General features: G+C 41.3%; 1 protein-coding gene across 2 annotated transcripts; it reads right to left on the minus strand.

The window, feature by feature from the left end:
- Nucleotides 1-815: 815 nt before the first annotated feature.
- Nucleotides 816-13,957, minus strand: acsl3b (acyl-CoA synthetase long chain family member 3b). Of its 2 annotated transcripts, XM_074651130.1 has the most exons (15): nucleotides 13,744-13,957; nucleotides 10,006-10,485; nucleotides 9,199-9,376; nucleotides 8,979-9,088; nucleotides 8,686-8,824; nucleotides 7,811-7,961; nucleotides 7,478-7,601; nucleotides 6,112-6,183; nucleotides 5,828-5,967; nucleotides 5,341-5,513; nucleotides 5,116-5,190; nucleotides 4,815-5,006; nucleotides 4,603-4,717; nucleotides 4,198-4,355; nucleotides 816-3,574 (listed from the first exon to the last, which is right to left on the minus strand). In XM_074651130.1, the coding sequence occupies exons 2-15, from the start codon at nucleotides 10,354-10,356 to the stop codon at nucleotides 3,417-3,419; spliced, it is 2,136 nt and encodes a 711-aa protein (XP_074507231.1). In that variant the 5' UTR covers nucleotides 10,357-10,485; nucleotides 13,744-13,957; the 3' UTR covers nucleotides 816-3,416. The 2 variants fall into 2 exon arrangements, with proteins under 2 accessions (XP_074507231.1, XP_074507232.1); XM_074651131.1 differs by lacking the exon at nucleotides 13,744-13,957 and having other exon boundaries at nucleotides 10,006-10,509.
- Nucleotides 13,958-22,200: the final 8,243 nt, after the last annotated feature.

The following is a 22,200-nucleotide window of genomic DNA, read 5'->3' on the forward strand; positions in this document are numbered from 1 at the left end:
AAAACAATGATTCTTAGTTTCAGGTGATTATACACTAATCACTAATATTATATTCCATTTCTGCTAATAGGTGGTGCAGTGGTTAGCACTGCCGCCTCACAGCAAGAGGGTCGCAGGTTCAAACCTGGCTTGGGGCCCTTCTGTGATAACGGATGGAAGGATTTCTGTTAAGATCCCCCAATATGTTACACACAGTTCTTGTAAAGCTCTCGAAGTGAGAATAATTGCTAATTACAGCTCCATTAATCAACTATAGTCGATTGACAGAAAACCAAGTTCTGTTCAATTTTAATGAACAATTAATTATCTGGCATTTTTTAAAGAATGAAATACCTAGAATTCTCTCATTCAATCTTCTCAAATGATGATCCAAGATTAATTGATCATCTTCATCCTATAAGAAATGCAGACACTAAGATGCTGGACTTATTCAGATGCATGACAGCAGGATAGCAGGTGTACATGGAAAGCGCAGGGAGCCTAACTTCCTCCTTTACTACATCTAATGATTTCACAGGTGTGACGCCAAGGTCAACATGTTGTGAGAAACACTGTCTATGACTCTGCCTGGAAGAAGAAAAAAAAAAAAAAATGTGTTTACTAACTCCGATTGAAGGTTGACTCCCAGGACTGCATGTTCCGTTTGCGTCCGCACGCCACACAAGTCTTTCACAAACCACAGCATACACACTGGCCTTCGTTGCCATGGCAACTCTGGTTTCAGGATGATTCTAATCAAACCGCTGATCGTATCAGTCACACGTCGTGCCTCGCAGATTGCGCTCAGGTGTTGAACACACAGAGACCAGCAGTAATTACAACACAAACTTCTTTATTTCATTACATCATTTTTCAAGGCCAGATCACAAATAAATAATGAAGGAGACACTTGCATGAGCCTGTCTCGCAGGGCCACTTAACCACACAAAAACAAGGAGGAGACCCCCCCCAAAATCTGGTCATTAACAAAGATATTAAATATGTTAACACCTGTACAATTATTGGTAGTTTGACTGAAGTTGAATCATTGATCCCCTTCTCTCTTTGCCTATTTACAATGCAAGTGAAAACAACAGGATTGGTCTTTGCCTTGCCGTTAGTTCTGATGGACGTAGCGGGACTTGTGTGCTATCAAGAAATCGTGGGGGGTTGGGGAGTGCTTCACATTCTTAAGACCCCTGAAGACAGCTCATGTGAGTCAGAAGGCAACTAGCCGCCTCTAGCCAGGCAGAGGAAAAGCAGCAAACAGCACAGAAAGCTGACTTTCCACTGAAATCTTTAGAACCATATGAAAAAAAAAACAGGAAGGGAGGAACGGCTTCCCACCTGATCATGATAGTACTGTTTCGTTTTTTACATGCTAAAAATCTGCGTTGAGCAAGTAGACGTCTGATAAGAGAAGTAGTTAGAGTACCTGACTGTACCTTTATTAATGCTAAACGTTTTACAGTATACAAGCAAAGCATAATTTGCATTCCAAGAGGGCAGCTGTGGGAAATATGTCCCCTTTACACTGACCAAAACATGATTTAATATTCTGCCTATAAACCTAAAGAGAAGAAAGAAAGACTGAAGCAAGAGTCGTACTGATGAGAGAACTTCTGAAAACCTACAGTCATTATTGTATATGCTATACATAACCCTTTTATATACATTGCACATACAGTGTCATACACATTTTGAAGATACAGAAATGTTGCCTGCTCTCTATGAGGTCTGGTGATCTTTATGCTATATACTTTATATAATCACAATTAAATAAGGAGTGTATTCATATGGAGTTTCTTCAGTTGTTCGACTGGAGCGCGATCCTCTCGTTTCTCTCTCTCAAAAATATATACTCAAGTGCTTTGGTACAGTTGCACACTTTTCATCTTGCGATTTCTACAATGCCAAATATTGAATTTGTCACTTTACAGTCTTATTAAAATAGCATTGTTTAGCACAGTATGTTCAAATGGGCTACATGTAGACTTCCCTATCAGTGTCTCTCTACCTTCTTTATTCCTATGCTTGTGAGGTCTTCCATTATGAGGCCTAAACATTCATCCACTATGGAGGGGCTGCTGTATCTGTGTTTTTTTTCCTTATTACATACTTTAGTTTAAAATTTGTGTATAAATATTGCACATTCATTTTGTATTTCATATTCATATGTAAAAAAAAAAAGACAACCGTAACTAGATCTATGGCAAAAAAAGGATGACATGTACAGTAACTGGGAGAGTGACCTTAAATTTTCTACGCTGGGCCAAGTTCCCTTGGAGACATCCATACAGTGCATTCGCCATGACTGGAGGAATACGTGGCAGGGCTACGGTACGACAATGAACCAACAAAATAACCAATAAGACACAGTTTGGGAGGCATCCAGGGGGAAAACTGAAAGTGGGGGGGCAAAGAGCAAGGTTGGAAAAAGTCCCAACGGATGCCTTTTTACGATCGATGTTTGACCCGAGAGCAGAAGGGACTTCAGTCTGGATCGGTTCTACGAGTCAAGTCCGTAAACACACACTCAAATGTACAAACTTTGGGACAAAGGCAGAAAAAAAGGGGAGTAAAATACAACAACAACAAAAAAGCTTATAAACAAAGCTCAATAAAAGTATGATTTGCGAAAACAAATTGGCGATAAAAAACAGGAGGATAAAAGAAATAAAAAAAAACAACTCAGAATATTACACCCATAAAAGAACCGTAAGAAAAAAGTAATTACAAACATCTTGACGCTCAATTTCTCATGGCTTTGCAACACTGAAATAATCATCAAATAGGTTTCAAAGCTGACAAACAAAACATGAAACATGATGACACATAAAAAAAAAGAGCTAATAGAGATCCCTGCATAGATTCCAACCTGAATGTTACTTGATTAAAGCCCAGGAGGGATCCCTCTAACAGACTCATGCTATCCCGTTTTCCCTGCCAGGTATCTGCGCTACAAGTCCACGACCATGAACTGGTGGACGGCTCCGGAGAGGAAGAGAAGCAACGAAGAGGGCGCGCTGACATTGATCCAGATATACGTCTAGCCTGACATTTTGTTTCACTTCGAGTCATGCGGACGTCCGACTTTGTGTGCTGACTTGGTTGTCATGGCAACTCAAAAGGGCTAAATCCATCAAAGGGGGGGAACAGCGAGTGCGTCGCACCGTGCGCGTCCGGCTGGTTCAGTTTTCTGCGAGGGACCCTCTGCCTTTTGGTCTTGACAGAGAGCTGGATAGAGTTTATTTTTTTCCCCCTCTTTTGATCGAAGCTGGTCGTAGGGAAGCCGAGGAGGCGGTGCATGAGACGCTTTATGTGTCTGTAATAATGCGCGTGTGTATCTAAAGTATAACTTCCTTTGTAGTGGCTTCTGAGCTCCTTGTGTATGTTTTGCAAGTGTGTATGTGTTGTTTGGAGTGTGTTTGCGTGTGTTATTTTCCGCCGTACATCCTCTCAATGTCTTCCTGGTAGTGTGATTTGAGCTCCTTGCGTTTCAGTTTGAATGCATCAGTGACCAACCCGGTCTCTGGCGTCCAGGGCTCGGCGCTCAGACGGATCTTCTTGGGGATCTCAAATCGCTCCATTTTTGCTGGTTTGGGGGAGAGAGCAGAATCACAAGTCAGAGTCACAGATACAGCGTAATAGTGGTGCAAGTCTGGCATGAGGCAGACACCATCACACCCAATCTGAGTTGTAAAGCTATGACAGAGAGTAGCACCACTTTGGTTCTGTTGAGAAGGCTTTAATCAGACACATTTTATCTGAGTGCATACACAGAATGAATTAGGGATGTCACGAGAACCAAAACTTCGGTACCAAGTCGATGCCAAAATTCTAAAAACATGACGGTACTCGTTTTTCTACAGAACCGCAGGTACCGGGGACTAACAGCGTCTAAAATCCGAAAGGACACAGTAAACTCACTATTGACGCTTCCAGGGGACACATCCTATTTTTTCCCTGATAATAACATATATATAATATATTCCCAGAAATATAAAATAGATATTAGAGAGGGAATTATGACCTGTTTAACTCTCCAACACTAGCTCAAATTGTTAGTTTTTTTTTTTTTTTTTTTACTGTAGTATCGTATTGGGTATTGATAATTGTGGAATTTCACTGGTATTGGTATCGACTACTAAATATCTGGTATCATGACTTTCATCTCTAGAATATAAGTGAAGAAGACAGAGACTTTTTTTCCCCTACCTGAGAGGGCAGCCTCGGTAATGATGCGGAGGACTTCTCTCTCCATCAGCGAGTTGTTGCACATCTCCTCCCATGTGCCCCTCACCTGCATCTGCTCTGCCAGCGCCATTAGCTGCTTGTGGTTAGGCACCACGAAGCTAATCACATACGACTCGTCACTGAAAAATGAGTACAAAAGAGTTAACAAGTTTTTTCACCAGTAGGGCACCCTACTAAAGCCTACTATTGGGTGTAGTAGGCCCCTATTGACTGACATCTATGGTGCTTATAGCGACTGATAACACCTATTTAATGGCCTGACAACAGTCTACAGAAATGTTGGTGTGCTCGGTGAGCCTGCATCTAAAAACGGAAGTCAAAAGTCTGGAAGGAACAGATTCAGAGGGAGCGTGTGCAGGATTTTACCTGTTGGCATAGGCACAGATGTTGTCTATCAGTGAGCAGTTCTTCAAAACAGCCTCCACTTTTCCGAGAGAGACGTACTCGCCTGCCTGCAATTTCACCAGGTCTTTCTTACGGTCTGTTGGAAGAGAACACACAAAATCTTAATAGATGTAACACTTATATATGTAACACTATACCACACACACAGGTGCTCTAGTTTGTGGATGTCGTACCGATGATCTTAAGGCATCCATCAGGGTAGAACTGTCCGATGTCTCCTGTGCAGAACCACCTCTGGCCGCGCTTGTCCACAAAAAAGTCCTCGCGGTTCCTGGTTTCGTTTTTGTAATAGCCCATCGTTACATTGGGACCCCCGATCAAAATCTCCCCCCGCGGGTTGGGCTTGTCTGTGCTGTAGTAACCACCTAGAGGAGCACAAACCTGATTAGAATATCAACACGTTTGTTGCCATTTGTTTATACTCTGTTCTCCAAGGTACAAAAATGGGTCAATGTTTGTTGCCATTTGACTCACCCTCCTCCCAGTCCTTCAGTGTGATCTCTGAGCAAACCAGTGGAGCACCGACCCGTCCTGTGCTGTAGTCCCACACTGAAAAAAAAACACACCAGCAGAGACTCCTGTTAAATGAATGTATTAACTACAAGTCAAGTTCTTTATATTTTTTATTTACTAGTCTCTTAATTTCCCAAAAGGTGGCAAAAACAGCCCTCTGTTTCACATTAAAATCCACTCTCTTACTCTCACTGATGGTGCCAGCTCCACAGGTCTCCGTCAGGCCATAGCCCTGCCCTACAGGGCAGCACAGGCAGATGTTCATGAAGCGCTGTGTGGCGGCCGAGAGCGGTGCTCCGCCAGAAAGCAGAACCCGCGTGTTGCCTCCCAGGAGCGCGCGCACCCGTTTGAACACCAGACTGCGGGGGAGGAGGTGGACGAAAACAAAAAAACACACAGCGTGGAGATGATGAGCGAGAGGGGCGGCGGAGACAGACATCCAAATATCGACTTATACTAAAGAATGCCTTGTGCAAACACAATATCAGAATCGATATTCAATGATTCACACATGCTAGAGAATAATTCCCCTACATCTGTTGTAGAGACTCAGTGTTAACAAGAATTCACACTATGATTAGCCACGTAGTCAGAGAGGTTAATGTTTGCCCGTGTTTCACAGGGGAAGCGATTGTCTCATCTCGTGTATACAGGAGATTAATTTGTGTTTCACCTGTCACAGAGAGGCGTGCTGTAGCCTTTGGAGATCTGCTCCATCTTGTAGTTGTAAGCCAGCACAAAGAGCGTCTTCTGGAGTTTGCTCATCTCCTCCACTTTGGTCATCACGTTCTTGTAGATTCGATCCATGATCTCCTACACACACACACACACACACACATCAGGCGGGAAAACTCTCAGTTAACACTTGTCTGTGGTATGATAAATAACGTTAGTTAGAGGATATATTACTAATAAAATTGGATTGAGGTTTTTTTTGCAGTGATTAAAAAGACTTACTGGTACAGCAGCCATGAGAGTAGGTTTCAGCACACTGGTGTCCCCTTTACTGCCCTTCTTTATCTTGGTAGACTGAGAAAATGAAACGGAACAATCGGTCAACTCTCAGTGACCTACTGACTAATGTAGGTTAGATGCCACACAGAGCTTTAAAAGTGACCATAAGCATCTTGAATGGATTCTGAATTTAATGCAGAGATGCTCACAAGTCATTTTTTTGAAAGTCCAAGTCAAGTCTCAGGTCTCTTATGGTTGTAATGAGTATTCTATCATCGACTGCCTGCCATCCGGTCTGCTTAGAACACGGCGTAGTTATATAGAAGGAATTCAAAGCATCTGTTGTATAATCATCACTCCTTTATCTATTAGCACACAGTATCTGTATTAGTATCGTCACAATACTGGAATTTCTAACTTTGAACCTTGAAAAATATCGATATACGTATCGAATATAATATTTGGTACCACTGGGAAAACATTGAGGGCATAAAATCTTACATTTTTAGCAAAAGCTAAATGTAACAATGCCAACTTAAATGCATCAATCTGGTGCACTTTGAGAGTAAAATTCCGAGGCTAGATCTGTGAAGAACTTTGTGCTTGAGTAAACAATTTGGTGCTCTTGTAAACAATTTAATCATAAGCACAGTTGTTGTATAGATAGAATGCTGATGACGCAGCATAAAAGCTCACTGTCGGAGCCACAAGCCACCTTGATCCTGGGCCGGTCTCTGCGGACCGTCACGAAGTGGCCGTCCCTGACCCGCCGAGATTGCGGTGTAAAAATATTTCAAGTTCATTATCAAACCGCGGCGGGCCTAAATAGACTAGTCTAGGTAATTAATGAGAAACACTGCAGGCTACGACAACATGACAACAAAAATCCGCAAATCATTATAACCGGAGCAAATGAGACGAGACAACAGCACTGTGAGTGAGTGAAAGGAGGGTGAGGCTATGTGGGCACTGCAGCGGTGTTCTCAGCTGGCTGTCAGAGAGAAGAGAGGATGAGAAAGTGCAGCTGGTACCCGATGTATCAATAGTCTGGAAAATGATGATGTGATGATGAAGGATTGTTCACGAGTCCCAAATTTCAAGGACAAGTCTTAAGTCAAGTCTCACGTCACCGTGCATGCAACTCAAGTGCGTATCGAGCCGAAGTCGCAGACTCCTTTTTTAGACCTTTTAGAGGACATTGTGAAAAGCCAAGCATTTTGCTATCCATGGTTATGTTGTTATGGGAACTATTTCCCCTCCAGGTGGATATACAGAGGTCTAAGTCTTAGTAATATATGTGACATACAACACTGACTGCAACAGAAACATGCTGGCCACAAGGTGTGTGTGCGTCCTTTTATACACTGACCTGGTCAGCCAGAGTCTGAGGTGAGGAGTAGCCGATGCGACAGCCGTGAGAGATGCACACCAGTTCAGCGCTAAGCTCTAACACGTGGGCCAGCGGTAGGTAGCCAATATAGGTGTCTGTTTCACTGCACAGCACAGAAATAACAGCAGGTTAATTTCCACAATAGACACAGAGGAGAACATAGTGAAGAACATAGTGAGGTGGTGGTTATTGAGTGTGTGTGTGAGGAAAGCTGTGATAGTGTGACAGCAGTACAGAGGAGGAGGAAGAGATATTTTTGCAGATTTGGAGAGAGAAAAGGGAGGAGAGGAAGTCAATGTGATATTGGCATACTTGAGGTTAGGGATTCGCTCAGCCATGCCAGTGATGCCAGCGATGATGTTGCCATGGGAGACCATGACACCCTTGGGGATGCCTGTGGAGCCGCTGGTGTACATGATGACCGCGATGTCCGAGGGCTCTGACTGTCTGCGGTCTACTGCTACTGCAGAGACAGAGGAGCAGAGAGGGGGGGATGGTTAGACAGGAAACCAATAGACACATTATTAGCTGTCATAATAAGTTATTATGAAGAAACGTCTGCTCGCTACGGAAATGGAAAAAGCAATGAATGATTTTCTGACAACTGTATGCTATGAAAGGGTCTGAATATTTATTTGTATGGCTGCCAATAACGACTGTTTTCATTTTAATCTATTGATTATTTTCTCAATTTATTCATTATCGTTACAGCATGACGATGATCACGTACGATTTTTTTTTAGCCTGATCATCTCCTGTAATTCATCTTAACGCATACATGGTTTAAATGAATGTGATCTTCAATGTAATTTTTGTTCTATATGTAATTGTGAAGGAAACTTGGCTAAAATTAATTTAGAAAATATTTCACATGCTTATTGTTTGTTCTATTTGCACTATTAAAGTTTTCTTTATCAAATATTGTAAGAGGAAACTGTCTCGTGTAATATATTGTAGCAAAAACAGAATTCCTCTTTCCCCTAATTGTCCAGAAAAGTCGACCAATGTCATCGCGACATTGGCAAGTGGTGATTTGACCTCGTGCTGACTCTGTCACGCACAGCACATCACTCCAATTACACATCAGGGTGTTGGCTCCGTATTAAGCCTCTATCAGTGTACTTCCACTTCCCCCTCCGACAAAATTAGAAAAAAAGCTTTTTAATCACAATGCACAAAATACTCACTATTGTCAGGCTTGGATCCCATCTCCCTCACAGCGTCCATGTTGTAGATGATGATGCCTCTGGGGAGGTTTGGCAAGCTCGTGGGTTTACTGTCGACCACAATGATGTACTGCAGCCTCGGCACATCCAACAGTATGGCCTGGGTGTTGGATGTAGGTGGGAGGGAGGGAGAAGGAGTGAGAGGAGAAAGTAATTATGCAAATAGAACTGAGCTTTTCATCAAGCGCTAATGATACACAACCTGTGATTCAGTGTTTGATACAGCTAACATCATGGAAGACAGATGATGGTACCTTGAGACGGCTCTGCAGCAGGTCTTTGCTTGTGATGATGTGCGTGATCTCGGTCTCGTTCAGGCCGTGGGCGATGGCCGTGGGTCCGAGAGTGGCGTACAGGGTCACAACTGTCGAAATTCAAATCCAGTTAAGTCGTCACTCAAGTGCTTTTTTTTTTTTTACTGTAGGTCTAAGATTGTCTGACTACACACATATATTTGTCTGTTCTGTCACTCACGTGGGAAATTGTACATGAAGCAGGCTAGTGCCGCCACCATCCACTCTGCTCTGGTCTCGCAGAAGATGGCGATGTTACACTGAGGCTTCTGGCCGAGCGCTGCCAGGCCGCTGCCAAAACACTTCGCCGACTCGTAGGCTTCCTCGTATGACAGCCAGTTGTAGTTCCCCAGAATTACCTACACATGATATGCAATATTCAGGATAAACAACATGAAAACTGATGTATGTACATGCATTCTACAGGCCTGGGTTACTTCAGAGCATCTTTTCAGGAGCAAGTCAATACGACAAATATGAAAAAAAATGCTTAAAAGGATTTTAGGAACCTCGCACCCATTGTATTCACATTGACATGATCACTTCCGTATCGCAATATAAGAAAGGTAACATGCAATCCTGACACTGTTGAATCTGAAAGAGGTCTGACGTTTTTTTTTTACCAGCACATCATCCTTCACATGCAGTCAGTTTGCGCCATCTACAGGGCTTTTGCAGCCATGCAGGTTCTAATGAGGAGACTCTCGACTGTGAGACAAAGCAGCAGTAACACAGCCGCTCTTCCACCCACATCCCACACACTGTGCACAGTGGCAGACTCAGCGCTGTCAGCCCTCACAGACATGAGCAAACTTCCTGTAATCCCTTCCAGATTCACCTAAAGCTTGTCCTATACAGTGATGAGCGGTACCACCCACTGACTTGACTATGTCCTTCCTTCTCCTGACAACAGAACCGAACATTTAAAAGAATAATGAAGGTGATACACAAATCTGTACAGCAACAGGAACTGGTCAGGGTCTCTCACCTTCTTGAAGACCTTGCCGTTAGGCTGGAGCTCGTCCTCCTCGCTGAGCACCTCCCTGGTGCCCAGACAGTCTCTCTGCGGGAACCGACTCGCGGCGTATTCAAACATTTTGTCCAGGCTGTCCACCCTCGGGTTCAGCCACGCCACCAGCTTCTCTTGGCTGTTGATGGCCCTGTAAGGCCCCGCTGGGTGGCCGCTAACCGAGCGCGCCTTGAGCCGGCGAGCCCGTTCCACGTTGTTGCCGGCTCCGGAGAAGAAGTACCAGGGTATGAAAGTGATGACGGAGTAGACCCACACCACGGAGCGGAAGACCTGCAGCAGCAGGGGGTTCATATCCTCCTTCAACTTCATCTTTGGAGGATGAAGTCACTGCTGGAGACGAATCAAACCGGACAAGCAGTGATGCACCGCGCTCGTCACTGCTCTTTAGGTATTCTGACTCTCTGAAGGTTGCAGGCGGTGGTTCTTTTGTGACCAGACCTGCAACACAGAGGCACAAAAAAGACATTTTAGAAGTATGTTCTGGATTAAAGGATGTATCAGCACATTTGGAAATATTGAGCTGCATCAAATGTGCGCTACCGCCTCCTGGTAAACGAATCCTTCCTCGCCTGAAGATCTCATCATCTCTGCCTATTCTTAGGCCGTCTCTCAGTCAGCACTATCTAGTTCACCAGATCCCAAAGCAGGACGCAACGACACTTAACCTCATCAAGATTTAATAATAGTGCTGAAATGATTATTTAAATGAGTTGATACACAGCCTCTCATATGTGAAGATTTGCTGCTTTTCATTTCGTTAGTAAGAAAACATCGACTGTCTAATTTTCAGGAATTATACACCTTTTTTGTGCCACAAGGTGATGGTTGCAAATGCAGTATTATAGCATGTATTTTACTTGTTACTGCTCTCATTTGTTTGGCTATATTACAAAAACCTTTGAATCAACTTCGACCCCCGGAGCTCAGCTATTCGTAGTGCATCCTTGGGGCCAGATTGTAATTTGCGGTGAAGCCCTGTGGCCACGGAGCCTGAGCATGCTTGGACAAGCGGCAGTGACTCAGTCTGCAGCTTAGAATGAGACTGAGGTCCAGAGGTCACGTGGGAGGTTAGCATAACCTGGCCAGCTAATATAACAGCACTGAGAAGAATCTAACACTGACCGATGAGGTGGGCCGCTCCGGGCCTCATGCCAGCACAAGCTGCAAGAACCAACCTGAATATTGCTTAGTAATTCTACAGGCTTAGTGGCACATTCAAGCTCTTATTTAGACACGCTACACTTGATAAACAGAGACGTGTGCACAAATTGAACTTCAGTTCAAGTGTGAGTCCTCAGTGAGTGTCCAACTAGGCTACCCAATACTGGTTTCACCTGCACTGCACCACAGGAAGGTCTGTGACACTATGGGCCAGTATAATATTACACTGCAGGGTCCAATCTGTTCCTACACAACAATAGATCATTGCCTCTCTTTGTATGATGTTCATAATAAATTCAAAGCAGCATGTTTATGTGTGCATGTCGTGGATGTTGATGCAAGTGCTCCAAACTTCCTCATGATGTCTAACCTCAGAAATAAAAAAACCCAATAATTTCAAAGTGAGTACAGGTACATCTACCCGTATCTATTATCAAACTGTATATATAGACTAGAGCTGCTACGTAAAAGAAACCATTTTGATTTTTCTCGGTATATTTAGTAGGGCTGACCCGAATGCTTTGAAGCTTCGACAGTTGCCATGGTATTCAACCTCCAAATCAGTATTGCGAATGCTTTGTTTGTATTTTGAAGTATGTTATAATAATGTATTAATCCCAAAATAGCCCATGAAATAAGGAATAGCACAATATTATTCATATTCAACATTAATTATTATTAGTTATTCTCAGACGGATATCGCTGTTTGTTGTGTGTAAGTTAGTGCGCCAGCGGCACTATTGCTGGCACTAAAACGGGAGAGATGGAGACAAACAGACAGAATAACATGTCAGCCTAACATGTCAGCCTGCGACGCTGCGAAGCTTCGAATACCTTCGAATATTTCTCACCGAAGCTTCAAAGCCCCAAAAATGGTATTTGGGACAGCCCCTAATATTTAGTGAAGGGATTTATGAGTATGCAAACTGCCTTTACTATCTATTACTAAGTATTTAACTAAATACGCCGCATATAAATAAACCGTTTCAACTGTAAGGTTGAAGTTTGAACACGTCTCACTTGTTTTGCAGCAACTAACATACCCCAATCTACTGTATGTGCTATGGCAGAGCAAAGGCACAAAGAATCACAGCCACAGGCACATCAGGAGGGTGAAAACTCACTCTGTTTCGGTTTAATACTTGTAACACAGGTTCAGTCATCGTGTACTTCATTTTGAATAAAGTAGACACACCTGCTCCTAGGAATGATTCCAACAACAACGTGGCGTGTGACGAAAACGACAAAAAGCCGGTTAGGAAAGAAACTAATGAGCATGTAATGCAGTTATAATAACCAACCACATATGCAGCTTTACAGTAAACACTGCATGATGAAAATATCTCCATAATTGTAATGCCAGCCCCTCTGTGCAGGTGTGTTATGCCATAAAGCGGACATTAGGCCCACATGCATATTGTGATAAAGGCAATTTTAAACATACACACAGATGCGTAAAGGTTAAAGGTTTACTCAGTGTTCAATAATGGAGAAAACTGAGCTTTCTGCCAGCATATTTGATACTAAACACCACAGATTAAGACAGTATTTCAGTAGTTCTCACTGTTTTCAGCCTAATAACAATCCATAATGATTTTATCCAGCTTTAATTTGATATTTTATCCACAGTGCCAGTATCTGAGTGAGTGATCAGGACAACAGGGTGATGCTAAATTACAAACCTTTCCCTCTATGATATATGAATCTCGTGATCATTTTTTTCTCAATCAAGATTCAAGATGTTTATTGCCAAACCAGTTATACAACAAGTACAATGTGTGAAATGCTTTTTGCTGGGAGGCTCCATAAAAGAAAGACAATAAATAGTAAATAAAAAGAAAATAGAATGAAATAGAATCTGATAACAAAATATAGGAAGTAATAAGAGGAACAATTTAAGAAAGAGATTGCATTCAAAGATCTTATCATTTATATTGTTGAATCAGATCATGCATCACCTTTTTTACTCTACCCCAGGCTGTATATTCTTCCTTAGCTTGTTAACTGTTAACATTTTTCACATTGTATCTGTGTTGTTCGTATGCAAAGCACTAGCTACATGTGTGCTACATCCATCATGTTTTGATTTGTGTGTCCTTAGATAAGGTCATAACACACTACTGTTATGATAACTCTGTGCGTACATCTAGATACTATTATTGTGATGCTCAATCAAAGCTTTAACCAAGCAAGGAGGGTGGTTTTCATTCCATTCAGCTAATAGCAGGGCATTTCTTTACTCCGTAGGATGCGTCCTCTGAAGCTACAAGGCTAGCAGCATCAAGATTAGCAGCTAGCGGACGACTCAAAGACGCGTTAGCAGCTAAAGTGAGGTGACTTAGCAAGCATTTATGTAGCTGCTTCGACTAACCACTGCAGCTGCTGTCGATGTAGTCAAATCAGTATCAAAATACAGCCTCATGTTGTGCACACATGTATGGTACACGATGTGCTACAGTGTTGAAGCAAAACCCGGTTGCTAACAATCAGGTCACCAACATCTGCAAAGCGTTCACACAGCTAATGCATTCTCACCTCTTTTCTCTCGCTGCTGAAGTCTCTTTTATCCTTTTAACCAAAGCTCTGACATCATATTGATGTAATCTATTAACGCTGTGTGTTTGGTTATAAATCACAGCTGCTAGTCTGTTATTAAACGGATGTTTAAAATTGAGTGAAATTGTATATTTTGAGCATCACCGGGCTAGTGTGCTTACCAGCCCGGAAGCTACTGAGTGACGTCGGAGGCATTCTCGGTCAGCGATTGGTGCGCTGGAGGTGGCGCGTGCTTGGGCCAGCGGGGACGTCAGTTTGAGGTTACTAACGGTCACAACTGTCTGGTCTGGTCTGGTCTGGGCCCGGCACCGGCACAATGAACCGGGTTTTGAGACCCGGGTTGCCGGGCTAATTTGAATTTGTCAACCATTATTATGACCAGGTTTGAACGCGGTTCAGTTTTAACTACGTTTTTACCACGGAAGAGCAAAAAACAGAGACAAATATGAGGACGAAGAGGAGGGAACTGAAACTGAAACCGAAAACTGTAGTAGCCTATATAGTCGTAACTAGGCAACGTGACGTACTAGCTAGCTTGCTAAATATGTGAACCAGTATTTCATCTGTGTGTGGGACTGCAGACTGTGAACAGTCACCAGAGGATCCTCCCACGCCCGTCTCCTGTATGAAACATGGTATGAAAGTGACATTAGAGCAAAACCACCTAAACACTTCCCCTCTCTTTGAGGACTAGTCTATAACCTAGCTAGCTAACCACTTACACACCAAAAAACTGACAATAACCTGATGTTTTCAGGTGGAATTTCATTCATTCATTCATTCTCACTGTGCAATATCATTTTCCACTTGTGCAATTTTATTAATGTCTGTTTATTGTCAATAGTGTATATACTGCTCCTATTGTTATATTTCCTTCTATTTAAATGGTTCATATTTTGTTACACTTTGTTTCTTTTTTACTGTGTTAGCTGATGCATCTTGTTTTTTGCACTATCCCCTTTGCTGCTGTACTCTGCAAATTTCCCCACTGCGGGACTAATACAGGAATATCTGATCTTATCTTATCTTATCTTATCTTATGACTAGTGACTAACGCTATAGGGAATAGTAGACCTGTATGGAGGACCACAACAGTCACGGAAATAGTAATAAAGCATTTAATTGATTAATAACTAATTGTACAATAAAAAATAGACATTCATAAATTTGTTTACAATTGTATTCATTAATCTATGATTTAAAAAAATATATATAATAAAAAGTAATTCATTATTTGACATTTCAATGGGCAATAATTAGAAAAAATAATTTACAAATGAAATATGAATCCATCATTAAATAGTTCAAATTAAAAAAGGATTTAAAAAACCCCATAAAACAGTCAATAAGTACATAATTTAAAAATACATTAATGAATTCATAAATAGATAATGGAATTTAAAATTCTATTTGAAAAATGCAGTTTAAAAAGAGAAATACAGTACATAATTGGATTAACAAATTGAATTAAGAATACAGGTTTTAAACAGGCATTTAAAAGGGCAATTTTTTCCCCCTATTTGCATTAGCATTTCCCATGCATGGCATGCCATTCATAAATATAACTGGCCATGAGAATCTGAAAAAAGGTGAGCTCAAAAGTTGTCTTTCTATCTAAAACAAAAAACAAATGTCAAAAACAGAAAATTAAAACAATAGGCATTTCCCTAAGTAGCCTACAATTTGTAAACAGTTCTTGCACTTCATGAATATTATAATAGTTGTGTTTTGAATAGGCCAGATACGTTTCTTGACCAAATGCTGTATACCTATTTTGTATTAATTAATGTGGTTATTTTTATAACAATAGTTACTAAGTGCTTTATCAGAAATGAAAAGACATCAAAGTACTGTATATCATACCAAATGTGTCAAATAAAGTTTTATTGTATTTACTAATCTCAGTACAACAGACTATAGAGAATGTTTTAAAAAACTTGCAATCAGCAAGCTCCATTAATATTTTTAATGCAACCCCCAGACATGACACCTGGTATGATGATATTTTCTCACCCCCTGCTATAAGAGGTAGGGATACACCAATCTGACTTTCAGTCCGATACCGATAGCGGTACCTGGGCTTTGAATTTAAATGCCAGTATAATATATATACTGTAGTATATAAACATAGAATTGAATTGAATAGATCGGCCCCATTGTCACCGATATCCGATCCAGCTATTTGAGTCAGTATCGGCCTGATAAGAGGTCACCCAGAATCCAATATAATCCAAATTTTATCCAAGACATTCAGTCAGATTATTCAAATATTATTCATTGAGATGGTATTCAAAGGCCTCTTGACAACCACATAAAAAATCATCCTCTTTAAAAATATATAGGAAGCATTTCTTCACTGCGTTGTCATGAAGTTCAGATTAACACCTCAGGTTCAAAACCACCGTAATGGTAGTTTAGGACTCAGTAGTAGGTTGCCATTGCAAAAATGAGCTTTCAGCAGCTGGTGGTGCTGTACATTTGTACATTTTCTTCATGTTTATTCAGTAGCTGTATTTCACACCACAGATTTTAGCCTTTGCCATAACTTTTGCACCAGTATAACAGCTGTATTGAAGAGACATATAGATGTCATTCTTTACCATAATTAAACATTATAAAAACTGTTGTAGGTAGCATCACTTATCTTTAACAAGGGGAACTGATTCAGGGATGAACGAGTGTCTGCACTACTGTCAGTTGTTTCTGGAAAGTTCTCTGGTGAAGTTTGGAGTTACAATGTGGTGAAAGTTTCCCTTCCTCCCAGCAGTCTGTCTCACCGCTATTTTTGGCCTTGGCTCGTAGCTCTTTGTGCTTCTACCTCAGCCTGTCCCTTCTGGCCTTGTTTCTTTTCCAGTTCAGTTCTGTCCTTTCATTTGTACGTGTCAATATAGGATGATGGCAGCACAGTCTCTGTCAGTAGGGTTCTGGGTTCAAACCAGCTGGCCTTGGGCCCTTCTGTGTGGAGTTTGCATATTCTCCTTGTGTTAGAGTGTGTTTTCTCCGGCTTCCTCCTGTAGGTTAGGTTAATTGTTGACTCTAAATTGCCCGTAGGTGTTATGATGTATGGTTGTCTGTCTCATGTCAGCCCTGTGATAGTGTGGCGACCCCCGTGACCCTGAATAGGATAAGCGGTTACAGATAATGGATGGATGGAGTATAGGATGACGAGGGAAAAGAGAGCGCTCCAGATAGATAGATTGAGGAGGAAGCTCGGGAAGGACAATCGTTGAACCATCTCAACCACCCATGAAGCTATAAAATTTAATTTAATCCCCCTAAACAAAAAAAAAATCAAATACACAGATTGATAGAATAAAGGTTTATTTCTTTCCCTATACTGCAATCATCTGATAGGCACCATCTCCCTGATAGATCAACAATGTGTTGATTAGTCATACTTTTACTGTATCTATATCTATGTGTCAGCCCTGTGATAGTCTGGGGACCTGTCGAGGGTGTACCCCGCCTTCGCACAATGTCAGCTGGGATCAGCTCCAGCCCCCCGCTACCCTGAATAGGATAAGCGGTTACGGATAAAGAATGAATGAGTATTAAACATGAATTATTATTAGTTATTCTCAGACGGATATTGCTGTTTGACGTGTGTAGAGGTGCGTGTGTTTACAAAAGTGCGGCAGCGACACTGTCCTGGGTACTGAAACGGGGGCGATGGAGCCAGACACACAGAAGAACATGTCAGCCTGCTGCGCCGCAGCGAGAAGCGAAGCTTCGAATAACTTCGACTATTACTCACCGAAGCTTCGAAGCCCATCATCTATGGACAGCCCTAGATGTATATTGACTTACGGTGGACATGTAAAAATATTCCTTTTTTTGTGCCTATAACTTTACTTTATAACTAAAGTAGTTAATTTTACTGAATAGAGTGACAACTGGAGGCTGCAATTTAAAAGCAGCAAACAAACAAAATATGTTTTTATATAGAATTCATAATGTTATAATTGAAACAGGAGGCACATGGTTAATTTCCTCTGCTGCATTCTCACTTTTGTACAGCAGGGAGAGTCATTGCACATTTATTTCATGAGGGCTTCGCACTGCACTCTTTTATGCTATTTGTTTCAACTTGACAGAGAGAAGATCCAACAGTTCAAGACAGAGGAACGTCTTCTTTGACATCTGAAGAGCGACACAGTGAAAGTGAAATGTCTAGGTAAGTCTTATTTGACACTCTGACCCTGCGCATTGAACCCTTCTCGCTAGGCTTTGGAGTGTTTTCATGCTTGTTAGACCATATGTCTGTGCAGACATATCTGGCAAATACATGCATGCAAACACACAAGTCCATGCCTTTTTCCTCCTCATAAACACGCTATTCACACAAGCATGTGATCCCATGACGGGTCAGAGAGTGCGTACAGAATGGTGATAATCGCTCTCCTCGGGCTATATGTCTGGGGTCATCTTGATATGGACACAAACCATCAGAGGGCAGATGTTATGAGCAAAAGGAACACTTTCATCTCCTCTGTGAAATCTGTGTGTCCAATCTGGTAATGACACAGGGACACACTTTGCACACACTTAAAGGCAGGACACAGGAAGAAAGGAAATGTATCCTGGAACTGTCTGTCTATGGGTGACCCCGTCTCTCTTGACAGCATGCACAGCGGCTAATGGCTGTTCCCTTAGGATCCACCTATGACAAACCACTGACCAGTGTCATGTGACATGTTATTAGGGTATTTACTTAATGATGTGTTTCTTGCTGCTCTCAAAAAGACTTCCACACACTGAAAAGACCAAAATTAGAAGATTTAAATGAAATATCTTTTGCAAGAGGTGTCACGACAAGACGTCACTGTTGCATTCCAATCTTTTAAAGTGAAACAACTAATAACTTTCGAGCCCCTGGCTGATTATGAAGCCCCTTGACGTCCAGTTGGATTTATAGGGAAAAGGGGGGGAATGGGTTGCAAGGGGATTAGAGAACAAAAGGATCCTTCTCTGTCATCAAAGAGGATCTGCTCCCCAACTCATCCCCTGCTCTGTGGCGACAGCTTTTTATTTTTCGGGAGAGGGAGTGACGGCTGGAGAGAGGGAGGAGAGTTTAATGGTAGAGGATGCAGATTTCAAAGTAATCTTTAACTTTAAGCCCTGCAGTCCCTGTGAAATGAAGCCCTCTGCCCCAGACACAGTGTTGCCTATGGCTCCCAGTGGAAGCCTGCCACCCCTCCTTTTCATTCTCAAGCTTTTGTCACGGTGGCATTTAAGTGGCATTACTCACCGACTACTGGATGACCAAGTGAAGGAGTCCCTTTGAGGGACCTGAAAGAGATGGATTTTAACTCCCGAGACCGGTGTCGCCTCTTAAAACAACACTAAGTGGAGATAAATACCCACTGTGTTTTTGTGATTCAGATAAACTAAATGGAGACATCTTTCTTGAATCATAACTGATCTAATAACCCAAACAATTGATGTTAGTCTCATTATAATTTTTCTTAAACATAGGAAATGATGGGTGAGAAGAGAATGTGTTTTTGAGGCCTAATTTATATAAAACAAATCCACAGAAATTTAAATAACCATTCTTTTATTGCACACTTCCCTTTGAGAGTGATCTGGGCGTGGACCATAGTTGATATGTTCTTGCAGTTTATATCATTGTGAAAGGAAACTTAAGCCCATCATATGATTTAAGACCCCTAGATCTTCTGCTCTTCCATTGTCTCACTACTTTACAACATTTTGGCCCCCTACCCCAAAGTTATTTCTCTCATCATGTGAAGGCTCACGTCCCCTCAGGGTCACTGGCCTGGGATCCCCTGCTGATCTGGTCCACCACGGGGAGTCAGTGTAATCACACTCAGGTGGTTATAAGTAGGTTCTGTCATTGGCACAATAGGTCATGTTGTTAGTGGCACAAGAAGATTATAATAAATCAGTCACATAAATACAGTACACATACATTATACATTGGTAGCTTCCCAAAGCACCTTATGAAGCCTGTCATGTAAATAATTTCAGTGCAGGAATGAACACGTGTGGGAGGAGAGAAGGGGAGGATACCGCTGTAACGAGCAATCTTCCCATTATTCAAGTCTGCTAATGTTGCCATTAGCAAGACAAGTAAAAAGTGCTCTTTCAATGATTTTCAGTGTTTAAGCATTTGTCATGACATGCCTGTACAAACAGTTGCATTGTACTCAAGTGCATTCCCTTTAAAAGTAAACATAAAGACAAAAGGTGCATTCTGTGAGAAAAGCAAACAGTATGGGAAGGCATTGAAGCTTCACATATACTGTATCCAAACTAGGGCTGCAACTAATGGTTATTTTCATTGTCGATTAATCTGTTGATTGTTTTCTAGATTAATCAATGAGTTGTTTGGTCTATAAAATGTCAACCAGAAACCAGAAAAATATTCACATTTAAGAAGCTGGAATCAGAGAATGTTTTCCTTTTTTGTCTTTAAAAAAAACTATTAATCGATTATCAAAGTAGTTGTTTAATGGTTGACAAATAATCGATTAATCGAATAATCGTTGCAGCTCTAATCCAAACATATCGTATAGTTTACTTTTACTGTACTGTATATACTGTAAATATAGTTTAAATGTTTTATGGACTACATACATTAGATAGTAGCCAGGTTTTGCTTGAGCCACGATGCTCATACAATCATACCAAACTATAGGCCTTTTTCACAGCAGACATCTGGAGTCATATCAGACAAAAAGCACAGATAATAACAATAATGATGTCTCTGTTCTATTCAAGTGTCCCAGTAAGTCATGGCAGTATGATAGTGAGCCAGCACGCACAATACCGACGTTACACCGAAATCTGTGACCGCAGAGAGCCGGCAGCAACACATCGGGTCACCATTTCTTGCGGCTGTCGTCAGAAAATGTGACCCCACTGTACCTGTCTTTTACTTTCTTTTAGAGTTTTGTGAATATATCTTTAAATAAAAAATAGTTGTATGTTTTTTAACCATTTAGTTGTGTGCGTTTTCTGTCACTATTTGCCTCATTTATTATACAGGAACAGTGGGGGTCTCATTTTCTGACATTAGCCGTCAGAAATGGTGACCTCATATGTTGCTGGCTCTCTGCAGTCACAGATTTCGGTGTAATAGTGGAGCGGAATGTTTTTCTTAAGGAAATGCATGTAATTGGTCAATTTGAATGAGTGATGTAGAGTTATATGTTTTCTGGTATGCTTGATCTAATTTTTTACAGCTTTAACATCCTACAATAAGTTTTTTCTTACTTTCTGGACGTTCACTGAGTCTTTGCTTTGTGTTTTTCTCGGCTTGAGAGTCCACAGTTCCAGTTCTAGCACCTGGTGTTGGATATGGAGCTTTTCATATTCCTGCTTATCCGGTCTTTCAGGGAAGGAAACTTTGGACTACTGGTCCCCTACTCGACCAAGTAGATGAATTTCTATGAGAAACCATTGTTGGCAGGTCAATTTGGCCATCTTGGATTTTCAAGTGGCCAATCCTTCATATTTGCTAAGCGTCCCCTCGGGAATCATCATGCCACATTTGGTGCTTGTATCACTATTTGCACGATTTGATTGAAAAATGTATGTTATCCGCTCCACTATTACACCGAAATCTGTCACCGCAGAGAGCCAGCAACATATGAGGTCATCATTTCTGACGGCTATTGTTAATGAAAATGTGACCCCCACTGGTTCCTGTATCATAAATGAGGCAAATAGTGACAGAAAACACACACAACTAAATGGTTAAAAAACATAAAAGTATTTTTTAATTTAAAGATATATTCACAAAACTCTAAAAGAAAAGTAAAAGACAGGTACAGTGGGGGTCACATTTTATGACAACAGCCGCCAGAATGTGTTGCTGGCTCTCTGCGGTCACAGATTTCGGTGTAACATCGGTATTGTGCGTGCGGGCTCACTATCATACTGCCATGACTTACTGGGACACTTGAATAGAACAGAGACATCATTATTGTTATTATCTGTGCTTTTTGTCTGATATGACTCCAGATTTCTACTTTAGTATGATTGTATGAGCATCATTGCTCAAGCAAAACCTGGCTACTATCTACTGTATATGTAGTCCATTAACCATTTCAACTATATTAACAGTATATACAGTAGAGTAAAAGTAAATTATACAATACGTTTGGATTAGAGCGTCGACGATTAATCGATTAGTTGTCAACCATTAAATTAATCGCCAACTATTTTGATAATCGATTAATCAGTTCTTTTTTAAGGACAAAAAAGCAAAAATGTATTATCTATTTTATGATTTTTCCACTATCCGCTCCACTATAACACCAGGACCCTGAATTCATTCGTCCATGTTCACAAACAGTGACTAAAAGACATCTTTAAGGATGTCTATATAAGCACACTGAAATAAATAACCAGATTGCCCTTTAATGATACTGACCAGGCTATATAAGCTCTCTGCAGCCAGCCAGAGGA

The sequence above is a fragment of the Sebastes fasciatus genome, chromosome 11, assembly GCF_043250625.1.
Source record: "Sebastes fasciatus isolate fSebFas1 chromosome 11, fSebFas1.pri, whole genome shotgun sequence".
Lineage (NCBI taxonomy): Eukaryota > Metazoa > Chordata > Actinopteri > Perciformes > Sebastidae > Sebastes > Sebastes fasciatus.

What these genes read in the sequence shown, in the direction of transcription:
- acsl3b (XM_074651130.1), bottom strand. Translation starts at nt 10,356, where the DNA reads ATGAAGTTGAAGGAGGATATGAACCCCCTGCTGCTGCAGGTCTTCCGC. An exon ending in ACTGAAGGACTGGGAGGAGG is followed by an intron (nt 5,007 to 5,115) that starts GTGAGTCAAATG and finishes GTGCTCCTCTAG; the next exon opens with GTGGTTACTACAGCACAGAC. An exon ending in ATCTGTGCCTATGCCAACAG is followed by an intron (nt 4,356 to 4,602) that starts GTAAAATCCTGC and finishes CTCATTTTTCAG; the next exon opens with TGACGAGTCGTATGTGATTA.